The 21,002-nt window shown below is 41.2% G+C and overlaps 1 protein-coding gene across 2 annotated transcripts in view; it reads left to right on the top strand.

The window, feature by feature from the left end:
* The first annotated feature begins 435 nt into the window (after positions 1-435).
* col12a1b (collagen, type XII, alpha 1b) overlaps positions 436-21,002 on the top strand; it is a 112,415-nt gene continuing 91,848 nt past the window's right edge. The window contains exons 1-10 of one of the 2 annotated variants that reach the window (XM_061929777.1): positions 436-475; positions 674-779; positions 3,866-3,982; positions 4,398-4,541; positions 4,684-4,740; positions 5,888-6,139; positions 6,716-6,880; positions 7,351-7,524; positions 7,599-7,889; positions 7,984-8,586. In XM_061929777.1, the coding sequence (XP_061785761.1) occupies positions 710-779; positions 3,866-3,982; positions 4,398-4,541; positions 4,684-4,740; positions 5,888-6,139; positions 6,716-6,880; positions 7,351-7,524; positions 7,599-7,889; positions 7,984-8,586 (1,873 nt within the window). In that variant the 5' untranslated portion in view covers positions 436-475; positions 674-709. The remainder of the gene's footprint in view (positions 476-673; positions 780-3,865; positions 3,983-4,397; positions 4,542-4,683; positions 4,741-5,887; positions 6,140-6,715; positions 6,881-7,350; positions 7,525-7,598; positions 7,890-7,983; positions 8,587-21,002) is intronic. The other variant, XM_061929778.1, reaches the window with a different exon arrangement.

Raw genomic sequence — 21,002 nt, 5'->3', positions numbered from 1 at the left:
TCCATTCGGTTCTTTCTGATTTAACGACAGGCTGTTTGTGGTGCAGTTCTTGTAGTAGCCACTAGATGTCGCCCAGCTATGATGGATGGATCTTGTTCCAACTTAGAAGCTGAGGTCTCAGGTGTCCACACAGCATGATTAATGACGTGTGTGCTGTAAATATAATATACTGATATAATGAGATGAAGATAAATGTTCATCATATTATTAATAATAATAAAGGCTGCCACTTATACTTTTCTATGAGCATACTTATTTCTTCTTTGTCACATTTTCCCGCCTCATCAGCTCATTGGAATGCACTAAAACCATCTCAAAGTTTCCAAGTGAGTTCTGGTTCGGTTCGGTGTGTGGTGGGCGCACCCCGCCCCCCCCACCCCCCACCCTGCGTTAAGTAGCGCGCTGAGAGGAGACTCGGTTCACTTGGAGGAAAAGTCCACGTTGCCTGCTAGCTCTCGGAAACTTTTGGCTTCAGGTCAGTGTGACACATTGGTTTATGATTTATATTTTTTTATTTTACATTTATTGATCATATTTTTCAATGTTTACATTGTCTTTATCGTTGTTTACATTCTTTGTGGAAGTTTATCATTGTTACTATTTATCGATCAAGTTGATCAATGTTTACATGTTTTGATTATCATCATCTTAGTGTCTGATGTGGTCCTGGCAGGTATCTCCATGCGTTGGTGATCCACAGGAGTTGAAAATGAAAGTGTGTGCGGTGGTCTCGGTCCTCCTGGCGCTGCTGCTGTCCTCTTGTCTGGGTCAAGACGAGGGTAAGACCAACACCTCTCGCTCAGTACATGTGACCTTTCACCTCTGCCTTTCCTGGTGCCTCTTCTTATTATCCATGTCAATTTAACTCAGGACAAAGCCACAATTGTGTGTTTGTGTGTTTCATTTTTTTTTTAAAGATAAGCATGCATGGTATTGAATACATGTATTTATATCTTGTCATTTGCTATTGTTGTAATGTGATAGTTAAGACAGTAAATGTTTTCTGTTGTATTATTGTACATTTACTGCTGTTAAATTATTATATGTTTCCTGTTATTGTATTATTGTTTTGATTTTACAGTTATATCTATTTAATTTGGTAAGATATTATTATAATATTTGTCACATTTGTTGATGTATTATTTGACATGAAAAACTTCCCTTTGAAAGCGACAGCAGGCGTCCTGTAGTAATACAGGTGGCCGGTAGGAGGTGCTGGTGCTCAAAGTCAGCCTGTCAAGAAAAAAGACGATGAAGAAAATAATTGGACTTTTCCCAAAAGTAACACTACAGTAAAAAAAACAACAACATTTTTTTTACTGTTCAGAGCTGACTTAGTTTCCTTGAGGTGTTAAAAGTCAACATTTGTTGAAGTCATCTGGATGAAAGCAGGTCTTCTGGACACTTTAATAATGTTTTGGAGGCACAAGAAGCATCTTTGCAGGTTGGTGTTCGTCCATTTTTGCCGCCATGTCAAGTCCGGATGTCGTCTGGACTTGAAGGCAATATTTCACGGTCATATTCTTCACCAAGGAGGTTGGCGGTGGAAACTCAAGCTTCTAGAAGCTTCGGGGAAGAAGAAAAAAATGTTCCAGCTAAAGACTCAATTGAACATTTTCTTCTCGAATCTTACTATTGTTCTTATTTAAGCTTTTTTTTTTTAGCACCAAAAGCTACCATTCTTATACCATGTGTACTAGCATGTAGCTAATGCTAGCTTGTTCATGTGAACTTTCTGCTCTTTGTAACGTTGAGCTGCTATTGTTAAAGTATTTATTAATTGTTGATATGATACAGCTGTGATTTACTAGAACATATTAGAAAGTTCGAAGACGCCATTTAGCTAGCTAACTAGCCCCCAGGCAATGTGCTTTTCCACCCCAACCTGATCAATATTACCTTGAAATATTGGTGAAGAACACAGTCTTTGTGTACATGACACTTTTTGTCCACAAGTTGTTGCCAACAACTTATCATGTACACGTGCATGAGAGTGGTCACATCACATAGAACCAGAACTTGATCCTGCTCCTGCTCCAGTGTCAGTCACAATTCAACTCCCAACAGTTGGATTGATGCTGGGATCCATGTTGTACTTTTTAACACTTTTGTGTTTTTTGTCTGACATGAAAACATGTTTTATTTTCATGTGTGAGCAAAGAAAAGCCAACAACTATGAATCAATCAATACTTTAATATTCCCTTTATCAATACAACCAAAAATCAATACTTTTATTTCCAAATGATTGCAATTTTTTTTTTTTTTACTTAAAATTTACTTTAGCCAATTGTGGTGTTAATTAACGTTCACCGTCCCTGTCAAATAAAACCCATAAATAGATCAATACTATTATGTTTATTTACATTGAAATTATTATATCATAGATTTTGGCCTTTCTTTGCTTCCATAATGTTCTGCCTGTTTCCGTAATGGAATGTGTTTAAAGGGAAACTGCACTTTTTTTTTGGAATTTTGCCTATCGTTCACAATCATTATTAATACACGACAACGTTTTTGGAATTTTGCCTATCGTTCACAATCATTATTAAGACACGACAACGGATGTGGTTTTTTTTTTCAGCATTATAACTCGTAAATAAAAGTCAGCTTACAACGGAACCAACAGGAGGTCGTCTATTCCTCCCATAAAACCCAATAGAAAACATCCAAAAAGCGTCAACAATACTCCATTTACATTTTGTTACTTGAATGTTAACCAAGTATTATTGATATTGTTATTATAAGCGCTAACGCAGACAAACTATTTCTAGCAGCGCCGTGAACACTAGCAAGTGTGCCTATGTTTACATCACCTTGCTTGTATAGGTTTAATGTAGATCATAAATCGTACCGCTCACCTTAATAGTAGAAGGGCAAGGATGTAATTTGACATGTTGGTCCAATTTGACAGCCAATTTAGACCTGGCACCGGCGAGAACGACACAAAAAGACGCTTGGTTCCACCCCCTTTTCTTCACGAGGATTATGAGTCCATTCTTCATCTAACAGCAGACCTTGTACAGTAAGTGGTGTTTTATTATGTTTGTTGGCTCTCATTAAGTCTGCAGTGAGTAATAATCAGTTTTGTAGTGGGGAAAAAAAGCGAGCGTTGTGATGCGTTTTTGAAATTAATGCGCCGCGTATGCTTAAAATGATCAAAATACATACATTTGAAATGTTATGATAAAATGTTCTCCTTACATTACATATATACTTACATCATGTATATACAACTTTAATGGAGGTGTTTGAATGTTTTTAAGAGGTTTATAGGCAGAATGGAGCGATTCCCAAAGGCTCCATTGTAAGGTGACTTTTGATTACATTTATTTAATATTTAGAATGCATTAAAAAAAAGAAAAACGTATGTGTTCTTGTCTTACATAATGATTGTGAATGATAGGCAAAATTCCAAAAAAGTGCAGTTCCCCTTTAAGTGTTGGAAGTTGTTTTGGTGTCTTCAAACTAATCCAGCAACACAAAATATATAACATATCTCTATTCGAAGCTTTCAACACTTCTATATGTTTCTCAACTTGTGTTTCAAATTTTTTTATTTCACTGTTCATCTTTAAAAAAAATCTTACAAAAAGCCTTTTATGTAACCTTTTTAAAACCACCTTTTTACCTGTTTCTTTTCATTTTTCAAATTTTATTTAATCTTATTATCACTTTTTTATATATTTTTTTCACCCTGTTTTATACATTTTTCACCTTTTATCTCAGCTTATTTTCACCTTTTTTAAACCTACTTTTTCACCTTTTTATTTCACATTTTTCACATTTAATTCAGCTTGTTTTCACTCTTTTTAAACCTTTTTTCTAACTTTTAGTTCACCTTTTTTTAACCTTATTTGTCCACAGTGGCACCGCCTTCAGATTTGACCTTTCACATTTTGGATGGGAGGACGGTGCAGATGTCTTGGAGGCGGTCGCGCTCTGACATTCAAGGCTACAGGATACACGTGACATCTGACACAGGTGAGCGAGCGCGAGCATGTTCGACACGAGCGACACGCCCTGCAATTAGAAGACTTTGTTGTTGCAAATGATCACACGCTGCCAAGGAAAACTCTTTCGAATTCAACAAGTAAATATTTTTTCTTTTGGTCCTCAGGCTAAACGTGGAAACATGAAAACAATAAAATGTTTAAGTGTTTACAAGTGTTACAACAGTACAACATGTGTGTCACTGATGTCTTAAATTGCTGTTACCTCCACCAGGAGCTCCTCAAAATATACAATGCTAACAAAATGAGTTGGATGCTCCACATTTGGCAGCATTGTAAATACGTCCTTGAGAAGACATTTTCAGCTCTTGAGCCCTGAAGGTGTCAGACAAGTATGAAAGGGATAAGATGATATTTGACGCTGGTTCTCTTCTTCTTCGCTGCAGGAGAAATAACACGAGAATTGGTTTTGGCCCCGTCTGCCAGCAGCACCTCTATCTCTGACCTGCGTCCAGATGTGGACTACTCTGTTAGCCTATCAGCGTACGCAGGAACACAGGAGAGTCTTCCTGTCTATGGTCAGATCACGAGTGAGTGCCTGAATCAGCCGTGCATGTGCACTGAGGGGCGTGCATGTTATGTGTGTGACATGTTGACGGCTTGTTAGCATAAGAACAATTAGCTAACGTTGTTTATTCTTTTGCCTCAACTTGCAAATAATTTGCTCTGCAGTCAAGTCAGGCAACGTTTCGCAAGGACCTTCAAGAAGACCAGACTCCACCTCCCTCAGTAAGTCTTTTTCATGGGTGTTTGTATATACTTACACTTACATACTTACACTTACATACATACAAACATACTTACACCTAAATACTTTTTACTAATGTACCTACATACTTACACACTTACACTTATGTACTTGCATACTTAGACTCCACCTCCCTCAGTAAGTTTTTTTTGAGTGTTTGTATGTACTTTCACTTACAGACTTACATTTATTTACTTACATACATACATACTTATACTTGATATACTTACACTTACGTACTCACACTTATGTACTTACATACTTACACTTATGTACTTACACTTATATACTTACACACTACATTTACATACTTACATTCTTACACTTATATACTTACACTTATAAACTTACATACTTAGACTTATTATTCACACTTGTCTACTTAAACTTTCTCCTTTTACACCTCCTTTTTTTACGTACTAAATACAGACAGAAAACAGCTCCCGCAGTACAGTTTCAGTCATGATAAATCACACTGCTAGTGTTAAATATTTCTGTTTGTGTTTTCTCCTCCTAGTATTGTGGCTGTTCTGATGATCAGCATTTATTCTGCACATTCATGACGACAGACACGCTAAATGGATTGAGCTGCTTATTTTACTCACTTAAGAGACGCAGTCCTTTGGGCACAAGCTTAAGAGATCAGATTTGCATGTATTATCAAGTTTGCATGTGTTTTAATGCAGACAAAATTTTAGTAGATCAGGCCCTTCGTGTGTTACACTTTTGTACTTACTGTACACAGTGTACAGTATACTTACTGAAGTGTACTGGTAGAATTATTCCTTTTGAGACACTTTCACACAGCTTGAGACACAGCTTTCTTCTCATATCACATGACAACTACTTGAATTATTTGATGATGTCATAGAAGGTGGGGCCTATAAATGAAACAGTCAAAGCTAAGTGTGTGAGAGTGGGGGGTCATTGTAAAGTGCTGAGAGAAGTGGAAGGCGTCACAGATGGTTCTTTTCATCAGACGCATCACTAGAAAGTTTTCCTAGTGGAAAATTCAGGAATGTCTGGCATTCCTGGACCTTTAACATATTCAGTCCAAGTGGAAACAATCCAGTCAAAGCTAGAAGACTAGACAATAAGTGATGACTGATTCCTCATCAATCTTTCCAGAATGCTCTGTAAGCGCAGTGGCAGATGTGGTCTTCCTGGTGGATGTGGGTCGGACCTACTTCAAACATGTACGCACTTTCATGGCGGCCGTGGCAAGCGCTTTTCAGATCGGCGAAGATAAAACACGTGTGGGAGTGGTCCAGTACAACAGGGACACGCCCACCGGGTTCAGACTGGACCGGCACCTGAGCCGACCTTTGCTGATGCATGCCATCGGCTCGCTGGTGTACGACAGAGACAACACCAGGACAGGTGGCCATCTTCATCTTCTATGTGAATTGTAATTTTATTAGGTATATCAGTGAGGTGTTAGGACCCTGTCAGTGCCATTCATTACAAAAAATTACAATAATAAACATACTGATCAATGAATATTAAGACATTTTTAATTAACCCTATTCATATTGTAAAGCTACAATAATATTACTAGAATTACTCTGATTAGCTTTGTCAGCTATAACAGCTGAGATGGGAGCTTAGTTTATACAAATTACGTTGTGTGTTGCAGACAGAAGCTATACTCCTTTGGAAGTACCTTAATTTGATCATAAATGGGAAAATAATAGAGTAATGTAACATAGTATATTGTAAAGAATATATTATATATAACATAGGAATATTGTTTATATAGAGCTGTGTTATTAATATGTGTTTAGTATGTGGCACACAAAATCAACATTTATGATCCCTGGTGTAATGCCACAATAGATGGCAGAAGACGTGGGTTTGATTGCCGGCTGTCAGGAAGCCAAAGCTCCCATGTCTATATTGACTTGCTGCTGCCATTGAAAAAGTTAATGTGTTTTTTGTTTTTTTTGACTGCTGTAGGTGACGCTCTGGACTACCTGTTGACAAACACCTTCACGGAGGCGGCGGGCGCCAGAACGGCATTTCCTAAAGTCCTGCTGATCCTCACAGACGGCATGTGGGAGGATTCCGTGCAACGCTCTGCCAGGCGACTGAGGAGCGCGGGCGTGGAGATCTTTGTTGTCGGTACTTCTGTCTTTTTTTCTCTGCTGCTCCCTAACAACAACTGCTTCTGATGGCGCAATCCTGCTTAGATTCCTTCACGGTTAACAAGTGAAAGCAAGAATGCGAGCGCCGTCAGCCTTTCCACAAGGTAGCCGCAGAAACATAAGTGTTCTGTTGTCATAGCGCCGAGAGGAGCTGCATAAACAATCAGCTCTTCTTCAGCTGGAAGAGATCAAAGAGCACTGTTGGAGAACAACCTGAAGGGGGCTCCACTTGCACCACGTTGACACACTCACACACGCACAAATACAACACAAACACAGTCACACACACAACGCAGGTTGACATCATTGTATGCTTCCAGCTATGTTGTTTGGAGGAGTTTGGTGTGGAAGGATTAGAAGAGTTGCAACACTTATGACTTGTGTGTGATAGAAAGCAGACAAGAAGAACACATTCAAACTCTCACTGCGTTCTTCTACACGTTGTAGGAATCCAGCAGGGCGATGACGAGACGATGAAGGCGCTGGCCTCCTCTCCTTCCAGAGGTCATGTCTTTAAAGTGGCCACCTTGGACAGGATTCAAAATATTCAGAGGGAGGTCGTCAGTCAGGTGTGTGCGGGCGTTGAAGACCAGCTCAGCTCTCTGGCCAGTGGAGAAGAAGGTGAGAGCTTGTTCAGATATTTCACATGCAAGCTCTTGGTGTCTTCACAACATGTATTTTGTGGTTCCTTGCAGTCGTCGAGCCCGCCGCCAACCTTCAGGTCCTGGAGGTGGCCTCAAAGACCATGAGGGTGAGCTGGAGCGCCTCCATTGGCGATGTTTCTGGATACAAGCTGCAGATGATTCCGATGATGGCCGGTGGTAAGCATCAAGAACTGTACGTGGGCTCTAGCCAGACCTCATTGGTGGTCCGAGACCTCTCGCCTGACATGGAGTACCAGATCAGCTTGTTCGCGCTGAAAGGTCTCACACCAAGCGAGCCTGTGGTTGCCCTGCACAGGACTCAGCCAGTGAAGGTGTCAGTGGGTGAGTAGAACAGCTGTTCATCTGCTACTCCAACCTGTGTTGGTGCAAACACGTGTTTCTCACATGTGGTCGTTGTGTTCGTCTATCAATCCAGAATGTTCTCTTGGTGTGGACGTCCAAGCGGACGTGGTCCTCCTGGTGGATGGGTCCTATAGTATTGGCCTAGCCAACTTTGCTAAAGTTCGAGCCTTTTTGGAGGTGTTAGTGACCACCTTTGACATCGGACCAAACAAGGTCCAGATCAGCTTGATCCAGTACAGCCGCGACCCGCACACCGAATTTTTCTTGAACACCCACCACGACCTGAGCGGCGTGGTCAAGGCGGTGAGGTCTTTTCCATACCGAGGCGGCTCCACCAACACGGGCAAGGCCATGACTTTCGTGAGGGAGAAGATTTTCCAGCTGTCTAAAGGTGCACGGGCCAACGTTCCTCGCGTCACCATACTCATCACAGACGGAAAGTCTTCCGACACCTTCCAGGAGCCGGCCACAAAGCTGAGGGATGCCGATGTGGAGATCTTTGCAGTAGGTGTGAAAGATGCCGTACGATCAGAGCTAGAGGCCATCGCTAACGCGCCTGCCGAGACGCACGTCTACACCGTGGAAGACTTCGATGCTTTCCAGAGGATCTCCAAAGAGCTCACGCAGTCCATCTGCCTAAGGATAGAGCAGGAGCTTCGCAACATCCAAAAGAGACGTAAGTCCCCTGCCTCCATTTTGATCTTTTTCCGTCATGTGATCAACACATGCTGACCTTTGCAGCCATGACAAGTGGGTCAAGTGGCGCTTGCAGACATCTTTTAAAAGCCAGGTGACTGTGAAGGCATGTCCTACGTGTCAGGGCTGACATGCATTCCTTGGAGCCATTAGCCGGACAGACCATCTGCTCACCAAGTTCTGACATGCAATGTCTGCTCTTTTACACGCTTATCTGCTCTTTTACACGCTTACACAGTTTTCTTTTTTGCCATCATATCTATCACATCTATATTCACATCTATCACTTCTACATCTATCATGCCTGTCAAATCTATCACAACTGTGTCTATCTAATCTGTATTCACATCTATTACATCTACAGCTATCATAATTATCACATCTATATTCTCATCTATCATATCTGTCACATCTGCATTCACAGCCATCACATCTACATCCATCATAACTGTCACATTTATATTCTCATCCATCATATCTACATCTATCATATCTGTCACATCTGCATTTACAACTATCACATCTACGTCTATCATATCTATAATATCTATATTCACATTAGAGATGGGCGATAGCCTCCTGTGATAACAATATACTCTATATCACAATATATTGTGTGTCATATAAATGATAAAGGAATCATTTCAGAACAGGTTACAAAGGCTCATAATTTGGCTGCTAACATACGTGTATGTGGTAACGTCATATTGGGTAATTTCCAGTTGTATTATTTTCTCAACACTTATTATTAATCTTCTTGCTAATTGACTGTAAATAGCTGGTTACCTTCTGTTGTAACATGGTTTTATCTACACTTCTGTTTAAATGTAATAAGCTCTTATTCTTCTGTTGTTTGATACTTTACATTAGTTTTGGGTGGTTACTGTGGTATATGCTTATACTGATACTTCAAATGTTCAAGATCATTGAATCATTACATTTTTTTAATCACAATTATAATCTAGACAGAAACACAGGATGACTGTTTAATAATATAAACTAGAAATTTCCTTTGGAAATTGTGATGGGCCTGCTATCTGTGCCCTGGACCTCTGGCCGGGGTCATCGGAAGCGGCCGTACTTTGAAGATGGTGCCGAGTGTCCGAATCCGTGACTTTTAGGTACAACTGTACAAAATGAGCTACAGAGCTAGCCTAAAATGTTAGCATACGCAAATTAAAATGCTAACACTTAGCATGTGTGCTAACGATGGCATGCTAGCAGTTAATATGTCTCACATTTCAAGTAACACGACTGTAAGGTGTATGGCTGCAGAAAAGGAGTAAAAAGTGTAAAATTAGATGAAAAAGTTAGCATGCTTAAGTTAGCTTGCTAGCATGCTGTCGTTTGCATGCTAACAGTTAACAAGTGTCATGTACCAAGTTATATGACTCTGAGGTAAACGGTTGCCAAACTAGCTCAAAACATTAGCATGCTAAAATTAGCATGTGTAACATACCAAGTTATATGACTGTAAGGTGTATGGCTTTGGAATTCAAGAAAAAAGTGTACAATTTGCAAAAAAAGTTAGCACTTCAATGTTAGCGTGCTAGCATGCTAAAGTTAGCATGCTAGCAGTTAGCAAGTGTCACATTCCAAGTTATATGACTCTAAAGTGTATGGCCGCGGAATTAGAGAAACAAGTGTAATGTTAGCTGGAAAAGTTGCCATGCTAATGTTAAGAAGCTAGCACATGACTGGGTAAGAAGAAATACCAAAATGCAGTATTTGTTGGTGTAGACATAGAAAGTAGCAAAAAAGCTAGCATAAAATGTTAGCATGCTAATATGAGACACGCTGGGGAAAAAAAGCTAGCATGCTAACGGTTTCACAAGTATGCTAACAGTTAACGTGCGTTGCAAACTTGCTCGACTCCAACGCATTTTGAAAAAAACATGATTTTTGTACTGGGGTGGCCCTCTTGTCTGTCTATGTTGTGTTCCCATTGAACTTTTAGTTATGCCCCTGTACAGACACCAGACATAAGCTGTGTCTTAATTCGGGGATTGCATCCTTCCAAGGACCCAGCCCATGCGGTCGACAAAGTGTGGGTCCTGGCGAAAGTCCTCCAGCAGCGGCTGGAGTGATATTAATTGGGACAGTCTAGCCTACACTTCCTGGTTCCGTCAGTTGTCTCGCCATTACATTTACGTCACGTATCTGCTGCTCAGTCGCCCGAGGTTTACTAATGACGAATTGAAGAGAAGAATGTCCAATAGTTTTTTTGTGTTCTCTTGGTCCTTTACCGTATTCCAGAGGAAGTGGCTAAGAGCTCACGGCACCGCCGGCGTCTGATTTCCCTGATCATGGGAGATGGTAGTCATGGAGATGTGTCACGTGTTGACAAGCGTTCTAAAGCTGTTATTCCTAATTATTAGTTAATGATAGATTTTTATGCTTGTGAATGCTTGTTGGATTGGGACATGCAGACAATCCAGAAGATGTCCCAGAAAGAGTCCTCACGGTCTATCCCTACCACAATCTCTTATTTAGCAGTTACTTTATTAATATTCGATTCACGATTGATGTCCTTTTCTAATCGTGTCACATTGCTTGCATTATAGCCAGTAACAGTAAATATTGGAATAGTACGTTTGTATAATATTACTATTATCATATAATTATTTACAATGAAGGCAGAGGAAATGAATCACAACAACTACAGTTTCAGTACATGAGTTTATTAATTTATATAGGTTATAAAAATACTTAGTTTACTGGTATGAACGTGTTTGTGTCATTTATTTGTGCTCTGTTGTTGTCCAAGTCCTCCTTGATTATTCTGCACGGTAAAAAAAGCAGAAAAGTTAAACACAAGATCACAATAATCGTTGATGGACGTGAACATTTTCAAATAACATGCAAATGTACACAAAAAACAGTAATAATCAATATTGGTTCATTGATGCACATGTTTATAGTACTTCAATTTTCTGGCCACCCATTAATAGAACTAAATGAACTTATTGTGGTCTAAAAAAGTAAATTAGAAGATGTCGGGCTTTACTTTCAAACGTTGAAATAAGCTCCGGGCACGGAAGCTGTCTACAATGGCCGAATACATGTCTCTCACTTGGGGTAAAGAGAGGGGCAGAGCACAGAGGTCGCTCAACATTACAGTCGAGGTCTTGTATTTTGACACAAATGTATATCACTTGACATGTCTGCTTTTAGCTGTTTTAAATGAATAAATAAAACTGTACTTACATTTTAAGGTGGCTTTTTTTCGCTCCGCATGGCGTCTTCGTGTTGAAAATAATTTTCAGAGTTAAGCGCGCAAAGAATTTCGGGATATGACAGGACGCAAAGTGTACACGGATGCAACCTTTCTGCTAATGGGAGAAAAGGACACATTTGCCGGCCGGATTCGAAGGACACTTGGAAGTTTTTTTAATTGGGACAGCCTTCGCGCACCACGATGACGTCAGTGCATGCCCCACAAATGCGCACTGCAAAGCATGCAGCCGCTGAATTGAGACACCTGAGGGGAGGGGCTGTCACGTGACTTCACAGGACTACATGTAATTAGATGACCCTGCCACTATTACACAATGACGCAGCAGTTTATGCAGGATTTGTTGAAAAACTTCATGCCGAACAGTCTGATTGTGGGCAAACTCTTTGGGATATCGACTTTTTATAAAATCCGTAAGCGTCTCAAGGGTTTGAGGAACGTTCCATGTTCTCAGATTTCCAAAAAATGGAAAAATGGCCAATTTAGAGCGAGTAGGAAAATAGAATTTTTATGTTTTTTGTTTTTTTTCAAGCCGACATCTAACATTGGAGTTAATGAGAAATTTAGCTGACTTTCTTGGCTTTGAGGGCCAACAGAAACGAAATAGGACACATTACCTCCATTTTCTGAGAGAGGACATGTGTGTCAACATTTTCACCGAAACACATGACAGTGGGATAAAAGATGTGGCCGTGAGGACAGGTTGTTCACCAAAAGAAAAGCGTATTTTCGGGGCTTCCACGCTCTAGTAAATTAGAGTGGACGCCAGCCGCTTTAATGGAGGAACCCCGATGGCGCTCGCCTCTTTCCGATGGCCATCCAGCCATAACCAAACATTGGACGAAAAAACTTTTCAGCCAGGGCGAAAGTAGACAAGTGTGTGAACAAAATGAGACGTTAAGCACCGAGCTACCTGAAAGAATGATTGACCTACAAGAGGAGGTAATCTCGCAGTTTGGAGCTATCTGCTACAGTATAACATATGTGGGGGTTCGTTGGCCGGTTCGTCTCGTATTAGACGTAAGAGATTTAGTTTAGTTTATTAAGAATCCCAATTAGTCTACACCACAGTGGAGACTATTCTTCCCGGGGTCCAGGCAAAAAACCTCACACAATCACAAAACAAAAGATTACAATGCAGTATAACATGATCAATAATAAAATGTTGTAATACAAAAATAGCAACATCAAAAAACAAAAAAACAATAACTTGGAGTTTACATAATGAATAAAATATGACATAGAGTACATACAAAATCAAGATAATATTAATATAAAAACGATAACCAGAAATAAGAATGAATTTAAGCAAAAAATAAGTCAAAAGAAGATAAATTAACCAGTCATGACATTAGGTACAATCTAGAATAATCTCTTTCCGCAATACTTCTCCTCTCAGTCTATTCTTAAAACCCACTCTGCTGGTGATTGATACCAGATATTGTGGAATTCGATTCCAGTAAGTGATTGCCCTATACATAACAGTCTTTTTCAAAACATCAGTTTTGGGTTTAAGGAGGGTGAGAGCACCTCTCAAGACTAGCCTGGTACCATAGTTGTGACTGTCACGAGCAAGCAACAGCTGAGAATACAGATAAGCATATGTATAGATGTTCTTAAAAAATAGAATCAAACTACAAGCTAGTCTTTCACCAACTCTCATCCATGACAATTCATTATGCATTATCTCAATGCCGGTCCTAAATGAGCAATGGAGAGCTTGTCTCGCAGCTCTGTTTTGGGTAAGCTGGATTTTATTTAGTTCTTGTTTAGATGCATTAGACCAGATTGCTGGGCAGTAGTCAAGATTTGACAATACAAGGGATTGTAGGTTGTGTTAGTTAAAAAATAGGCACTTCGTCTCATGATTGAAATGCTTCTGCTCATTTTTGTGACTATGTTATTAATAATGTGAGTGGCCCAAGATAGTCTTTCATCTATTGTAACTCCCGGCAATCTGGCCTCTTTAACTTGTTCAATATGAGCTCCATTCTAAGAAACACTTAATATGCGTTCCTTTCTCTGAGCATGTTTTGAGCAAATAACAAGACATTTTTGTCATGACTTGGTCCTGGGTGTTTGCTTTTCCGGAATGCAACGGAAAGTTTTCTCGGGCGAGACAGGAATGTAAATACATGATTTATTTAATATATCAAAATAAAGTACAAACGAAAAGCGCACACAGTGGTGGAGAACAAACTATGAAACCAAAAGACTATAGCAAAAAATGTACAAACGAAAAGCGCGCACAGTGGCGGAGAACAAACTATGAAACCAAAAGACTATAGGGACGGTGTGGCGCAGTGGAAGAATGGCCGTGCGCGACCCGAGGGTCCCTGGTTCAATCCCCACCTAGTACCAACCTCGTCATGTCCGTTGTGTCCTGAGCAGGACACTTCACCCTTGCTCCTGATGGCTGCTGGTTAGCGCCTTGCATGGCAGCTCCCTCCATCAGTGTGTGAATGTGTGTGTGAATGGGTAAATGTGGAAGTAGTGTCAAAGCGCTTTGAGTACCTTGAAGGTAGAAAAGCGCTATACAAGTACAACCCATTTATATTAATAAACAAAACTTACTTGGCATGGACTAAAAGGAGCAGCATGAACGATGGACATGAAATCAAGTGTCAGAAATGTGCAGAGCATAATTGTGGGGAGTGTAAAGCCAGAAACTAAAGAGTCCAATAACTAAACAAAACATGACTAAAACAAAACATGATTACACAGACATGACAGAACCCCCCCTTACGGACAGATCCCAGATGTCCAAAAGAAGTAAAATTAACAAGAGTCATGGGAGGGCGGAAGGGGGACATGGCGGTGGGTCGCCAGACCAAGTGGCCCCGAATCCACCGAGGCATAGTCATGTGGCGGCGGCGAGTGGAACGCCGCTGCAGCAGGCGAGGTGGGCGACCCGGGAATGGCCACATTCGTGGCCGACTGGGAGGTGGGCGCACTTGGCGTGGCGGGCGACCAGGTAGCGGCCATATCCGTGGCCGAAGAGGAGGCATGCGCGTCGTCATCGTGGCGGGCGTGGAAGCTCGGCGTAGTGAGTCAGGTGGCGAAGCTCGGCGTGGCGCGTCAGGTGGCGAAGCTCGGCGTGGCGCGTCAGGCGGCGAAGCTCGGTGTGGCGCGTCAGGCGGCGGGTCTTGGTCTTGGTCTTGGTCTTGGCGTGGGTCTTGATCTTGGTCTTGGCGTGAGTCTTGGTCTTGGTCTTGGCGTGAGTCTTGGTCTTGGCGTGCGTCTTGGTCTTGGTGTGAGTCTTGGTCTTGGTGTGAGTCTTGGTCTTGGTCTAGGCGTGGGTCTTGGTCTTGGTCTTGGCATGGCGGGTCTTGGTCTTGGTCTTGGCATGGTGGGTCTTGGTCTTGGTCTTGGCGTCGTGGAGCTGCAACTGGCGGCACTTGGCGTCGTTGAGCTGCGACTGGCGGCACTTGGCGTCGTTGAGCTGCGACTGGCGGCACTTGGCGTCGTTGAGCTGTGACTGGCGGCACTTGGCGTCGTTGAGCTGCGACTGACGGCACTTGGCGTCGTGGAGCTGCGACTGGCGGCACTTGGCGTCGTGGAGCTGCGACTGGCGGCACTTGGCGTCGTGGAGCTGGTACCGGAGCTTGGCGTGGTGGGTCTTGGCGTGGTGAAGCTACTGGCAGCACTGGAGCTTGGCGTGGAGGGTCTTGGCGTGGTGGGTCTTGGCGTGGTGAAGCTACTGGCAGCACTGGAGCTTGGCGTGAAGCTGCTACTGGTGCTAGCTTTGGTGCAGGTGGAGGTGGCCTAGCTGGGGGTTGCGGCTTGGCATGCCGAAAGACCGGTGGTGGTGGCCGTGCTGGAGGCTGTGGCTTGGCAGGTCGAAAGACTGGTGGTGGTGGCCGTGCTGGAGGCTGTGGCTTGGCATGGTGATGCTGAGCCACCCCACCTGAACAATTCCCAGCCCTAGCCCCCCCCTCAAGGGGCGGATACCAGACGCGCTCCCTGCGGTCTGGAACTCTCTCTAGAGGTGGGCGGAGGGAGGACAGGAGGGGGGCAGAAACTTCCCCTTTAAATTGTCCAAAACGTCTTTTTTGTATCTGTGATTTTGTAGGTGAAAACATTTTTTTTTGTGACTTGGGTGTGGCTTGAGTCTTGGGGGGCGGGGAATCAAAAGAAAAAGAATTCAGAAAAAAAAAATCCTGGTCTTTGACGTCATCAGGGCTGCTTGCTTCCGCCCGGAGGGGGAGGGGCTTGTGGGAGCGGCGTGTCCTGCAGGCTCGCGGAAGTTCTTCCTGGCGTCCCTCGCCTTTGGCGGCGCTTCCGTGGCTGAGGTGACGCAGCGTCGTCCTGGGATCAAATGATGTCTCTGTACTCCATGGAGGAGTAGCGCCGCGTTTCCTCCTCCATCGCGCACAGGACCGCCCAAGAAGCCTCGTCCAAACTGTCCAACTTATGCGGAAAAGCTGTTCTGCTGGTGACATACTGTCATGACTTGGTCCTGGGTGTTTGCTTTTCCGGAATGCAACGGAAAGTTGGCTCGGGCGAGACGGGAATGTAAATACATGATTTATTTAATATATCAAAATAAAGTACAAACGAAAAGCGCGCACAGTGGTGGAGAACAAACTATGAAACCAAAAGACTATAGCAAAAAAGTACAAACGAAAAGCGCGCACAGTGGCGGAGAACAAACTATGAAACCAAAAGACTATAGCATTAATAAACAAAACTTACTTGGCATGGACTAAAAGGAGCAGCATGAACAATGGACATGAAATCAAGTGTCAGAAATGTGCAGAGCATAATTGTGGGGAGTGTAAAGCCAGAAACTAAAGAGTCCAATAACTAAACAAAACATGACTAAAACAAAACATGATTACACAGACATGACAATTTTGTTTTGGAAATATTAAGTTTCATCTTATTTTCTGTAACCCATTTAGAAATCCGCATGACCTCGTCTTGTAGTATACTGCTCCGGTCTGTGCAATTATTTGCATAAGCATATATTGTTGTATCATCTGCGTAAATTGCACAGCAACCATTCTTTCAAATACATGACATATCATTTACAAATATTGAGTATAATAAAGGTCCCAAGCAACTTCCCTGGGGAATACCACAGTATAATGTTTTAATACTTGAAAGGGTTCCATTGAACATGACACATTGCTGTCTGTTGATTAGGTAGCTAGGTAGGAACTATAATAATAAAGTTTGAAGTATGAGCAATAATAATATGGGCTGCTTGCATTGCAAGCGCCCATTCACTGCTGCTTGCAGCATGTGAATCGGCGCCTGTATTGCAGCAGGCCCATAATTAAATATTGTAATTATTTCCTACTATTGGCTGAGGCTCTGATTTAAATCCTTTGGTTTTTGCCCTGAAATTCTTCCTGAGTCTGTCAACAATAACAAAAACGACAAATACTTTTTTGACAATAAAAAATGTAGCTCTAACCACTGTAGTATCGACCTGATACTGGACCTGATACCGTTTGCCTGTCACTGTCAAATTTGCAGAACTCAGCTTGAAGGTTTCATCAACATACATTATCACCATATGACAATAGTATTAAAAACTGTATCATCGAACAAATTTATATAATTTATATCATATACCATACCATCTATATTGCCCAACCCTAATTCACATCTATCGATCACATCTATAATCACATATATCATATTGAGCACATCTATAATGATTACAGTACATCAGTCAAATCTTTGTCATATTCGCCATGATGACCTCCTGTTCTTTTATTAAGGATTGATAGCAGCACTCAGCTAGCATAGAGTGTGCTACTGCTGGCTACCTAGCAGACCAGTATATAGATATACTGGTCATCAATATAGATATTCAAACCTTTTATAGGAAAACAATGTCAGCGTAGTGTTATAAATCGTGACTGTAGTGCCCACTTATTTTGCATCCAGAATAGTTTTGTTTACTCCATATACCGTCCACTAATAGTGGTGCCAGATAAATGTATAACCATTCGAATCAGGATTTCTATTTATTACAGTTCTTAATCGATTCAAAATGTTCAAGAATCGATTTTACAAAAACAACACATTTTTAAGCTATACATTACCTGCCATTACTCACTGAATGTATGTCATATATCAGCAGCCAAGAGAATATTTTTTTAAATTATAATTTATATACCAAATAACATATTGCAAGAAACGGTTTGGATCAAAAATCAATTCTGAGTTAAATCATCACCTCAAAAATTGTAATTGAGTTGAATCGTGAGTTGTTGCAAAATTTACATCCTTATTTTTCACTATTATCAAAATGTGCTGCACTGATGCATGGCTTATATAGGAGTCTTAGTTGTTGGTATTATTTCATTTACTCTTTTTAGGATAAACACGCAACGATAATATAACATAAGATAAGATACTGTATTTGTCATTGTAAACAAATACTACAAATTTTCCCCAAGATGGCCGCCAAATAATGTATTTTTTTCAGCTGTGGTCAGTTTGGGCAGCAGCGGTACTCAATTGTAATTCACTTTTCCACCACTTGTAGCACTCATCCCAATCTCAAACACAGAGAAGAAGTTAAGGAGCTAAAGTTATAGACTATGTTTACACTGTAGGTCAAAGTAGCCTAAATCAGATTTTTTTGAGATTAGATTTTTTTCTAGCTGACTGTTTACACCGCCAGTGTGATTTTCCTCAGACTCCAGTACAAACGCGCACAGATACCAATGTGGCCCCAATGTGGCCTCAATGTATCCACGACGTCACTTGCATGCACAGTTTAATAATGTGTAAACAAAGGAAGATGACTGAAAGTTAATTTGTCCAAATGAAGAAGAGTTGACTTTTCACTGGCCCTACAAGTAAGTGATTATTTTATTAGGGGTTTTATTTGATATCTAAATCAGTGTTTCGAAACTTAAGTTATCACTTTTTGATGCGGCCGCAACGTAAATTGAAAGACACCACCATGGTTCTACATGGTTCTACATGTAAAGCGACTTTGGGTACTTAGAAAAGCGCTATATAAATCCCAGGTATTATTATTATGGACGTTTTATTGTATCAAAATTATTTGCAAACGTGTATCTCGATCTGTGCGCATGTAATCCAAATTGCGTGCGTGTGTGTGTACTAATTTTTGTGTTTGTATATAAATCCGAGTGTGTATATTCAGATCCGCATACATGTGATTTTTATATCCGCGTAAGTGTGTTTTATATTCACGTACGTGTGTTGTCTCTCTGTCCCTAATCAAAAAAGAACCCTCGATAGGCTGTCTACTTACACGTGTCTTTTACGACACTTCTGCCGTGTAAGATTTGAGCGAGCGCATCCAGATTCATGAGCGTGTAATAATACAACGTGTACGCACATTCAGAAGTGCGTGCGTGTAATACAATCTGTTTGTGTGTAACTGAGGTGTGCCTACATTTAACCAACCACGGAAGACACTACGCAATTTTAACCAATCACAAACAACGTGCAACTGAGGTGTGTGAAAGCGAGACGCCAAGACCCGCCTTACATTGGATTGGTTTAAATTGCGTAGTGTCTTCCGTGGTTGGTTAAATGTAGGCACAGTGGATTGATGACTTGGTCTGAAATTGTTTATTTCAATCTGTCTGTTCAGCAATTTGAACTTGTAAAAACAGTTGTCTGTCTGTAATTCTCCCTTGCCTTTCCTTATACTCTCCACTAGTCGGCGCATGCAACCACTGATTATGTTAGTCTGCGTTGAAGTCAACAACGATGTACCATGCTCAAACACTTGTGCTTCATGCTTTGAGCCTGACAGTCACGCAAATTAACCCTTTCTCACGCTACATGCCGCACTTGACATTTTTTACACTTATATTCCCTGTTCACTACTAATATTTTTTCACAATTATAAACTTTAGTTTTCGCAGCTTGCCGTAGTTTGAGTAACTCTGATTGATTGATCAAAATAACCAATACCAGACCGAGCCATTAATCCACTGCGCCTACATTTCATCAACAACGGCAGACACTACGCAATTTAAACCAATCAGAAACAACGTTAGGCGGGTCTTGGCGTCTCTCATTCACGCCCCTCAGATGTACGTTGTTTCTGATTAGTTTAAATTGTGCAGTGTCTTCCGTAGTTGGTTAAATGTAGGCACAGCTCAGATACGCACACGCAGATTGTATTACATGCACATGTTGTATAATACGCTCACAAGTTTGGATGTGCTCGCTCAAGCTCAAAATGTACACGGCAGAAGTGACGCAAAAGTCACATGTAAAAAAGACAGCCAACAGAGGGTTCCTGCTTCTCAGAGATCATAGATACGTACGCGCATGCACTTCTAAATGCGCGCACATGTTGTATTACATGCTAACGAATCTGGATGCGCTCACTCAAATTGTACATGGCAGAAGTGTCGCAAAAGTCACGTGTAAGTACACAGCCTTTCAAGGGTTCTTTCTGATTAGGGACGGACAGCCAACTTAAAAATGCACGTACACGGATCTAAAACACATGAACACGGATCTGATTACGCACAATCACACTGATGTACAGACACACACATTAGTACACATGCATGTGAATTGGATTACACGTGCACAGATTGAGATTGAGAATTTACTAAATTAAAATAATGACAAAATAATGGCTTACTAAGTCAAAATAATGACTTACAAAGTCAAATTAATGACTTACTGTAAGTAAGCGTTTGCAATAAGCGTTTGAAAAAAAGAGTTAAAAGTGGGGCCACATGCTGACATATGTTCAACTCATCATGCTTAATTTATTACAGCATTTGGGAAGCCTGTAGTTGATTTTTATTATGTAAATGTTATATTTTTATCAACATGTGATAGCAGGGACCCTGCCATTCAAAACTAGACTGCTACATTACTAATGATTAATGTAACTAGCTGAAAAAATAGTACAATAGACTATTCATCCCTGAACACCATGGAGTTCATGTAGGCTTTATGATGCAGCTACATTATTGTATTAACTATCAGAGACAGCTTCAGGAAACTCTTCATTTAATGTCTTTTTTTGCTGATTCAACACAGCTCAATCAACACAGAAAAAGGTCAAGTGAAATAACTTAACTTAACTGTAGGTCAATAATGCTTGTCTTTCTCTCAGACAGACAGGGCTTTGCTGTCCGTAACACACACACACACCGCAAAATTAGCTAACGTTACGCTAAAAGCTAATTAGC

The sequence above is a fragment of the Nerophis lumbriciformis genome, linkage group LG34 (genome assembly GCF_033978685.3).
Source record: "Nerophis lumbriciformis linkage group LG34, RoL_Nlum_v2.1, whole genome shotgun sequence".
Classification (NCBI taxonomy): Eukaryota; Metazoa; Chordata; class Actinopteri; order Syngnathiformes; family Syngnathidae; genus Nerophis; species Nerophis lumbriciformis.
Note: the sequence above shows the minus strand (reverse complement) of the source record. Positions and strands in the feature narration are given on the sequence as shown.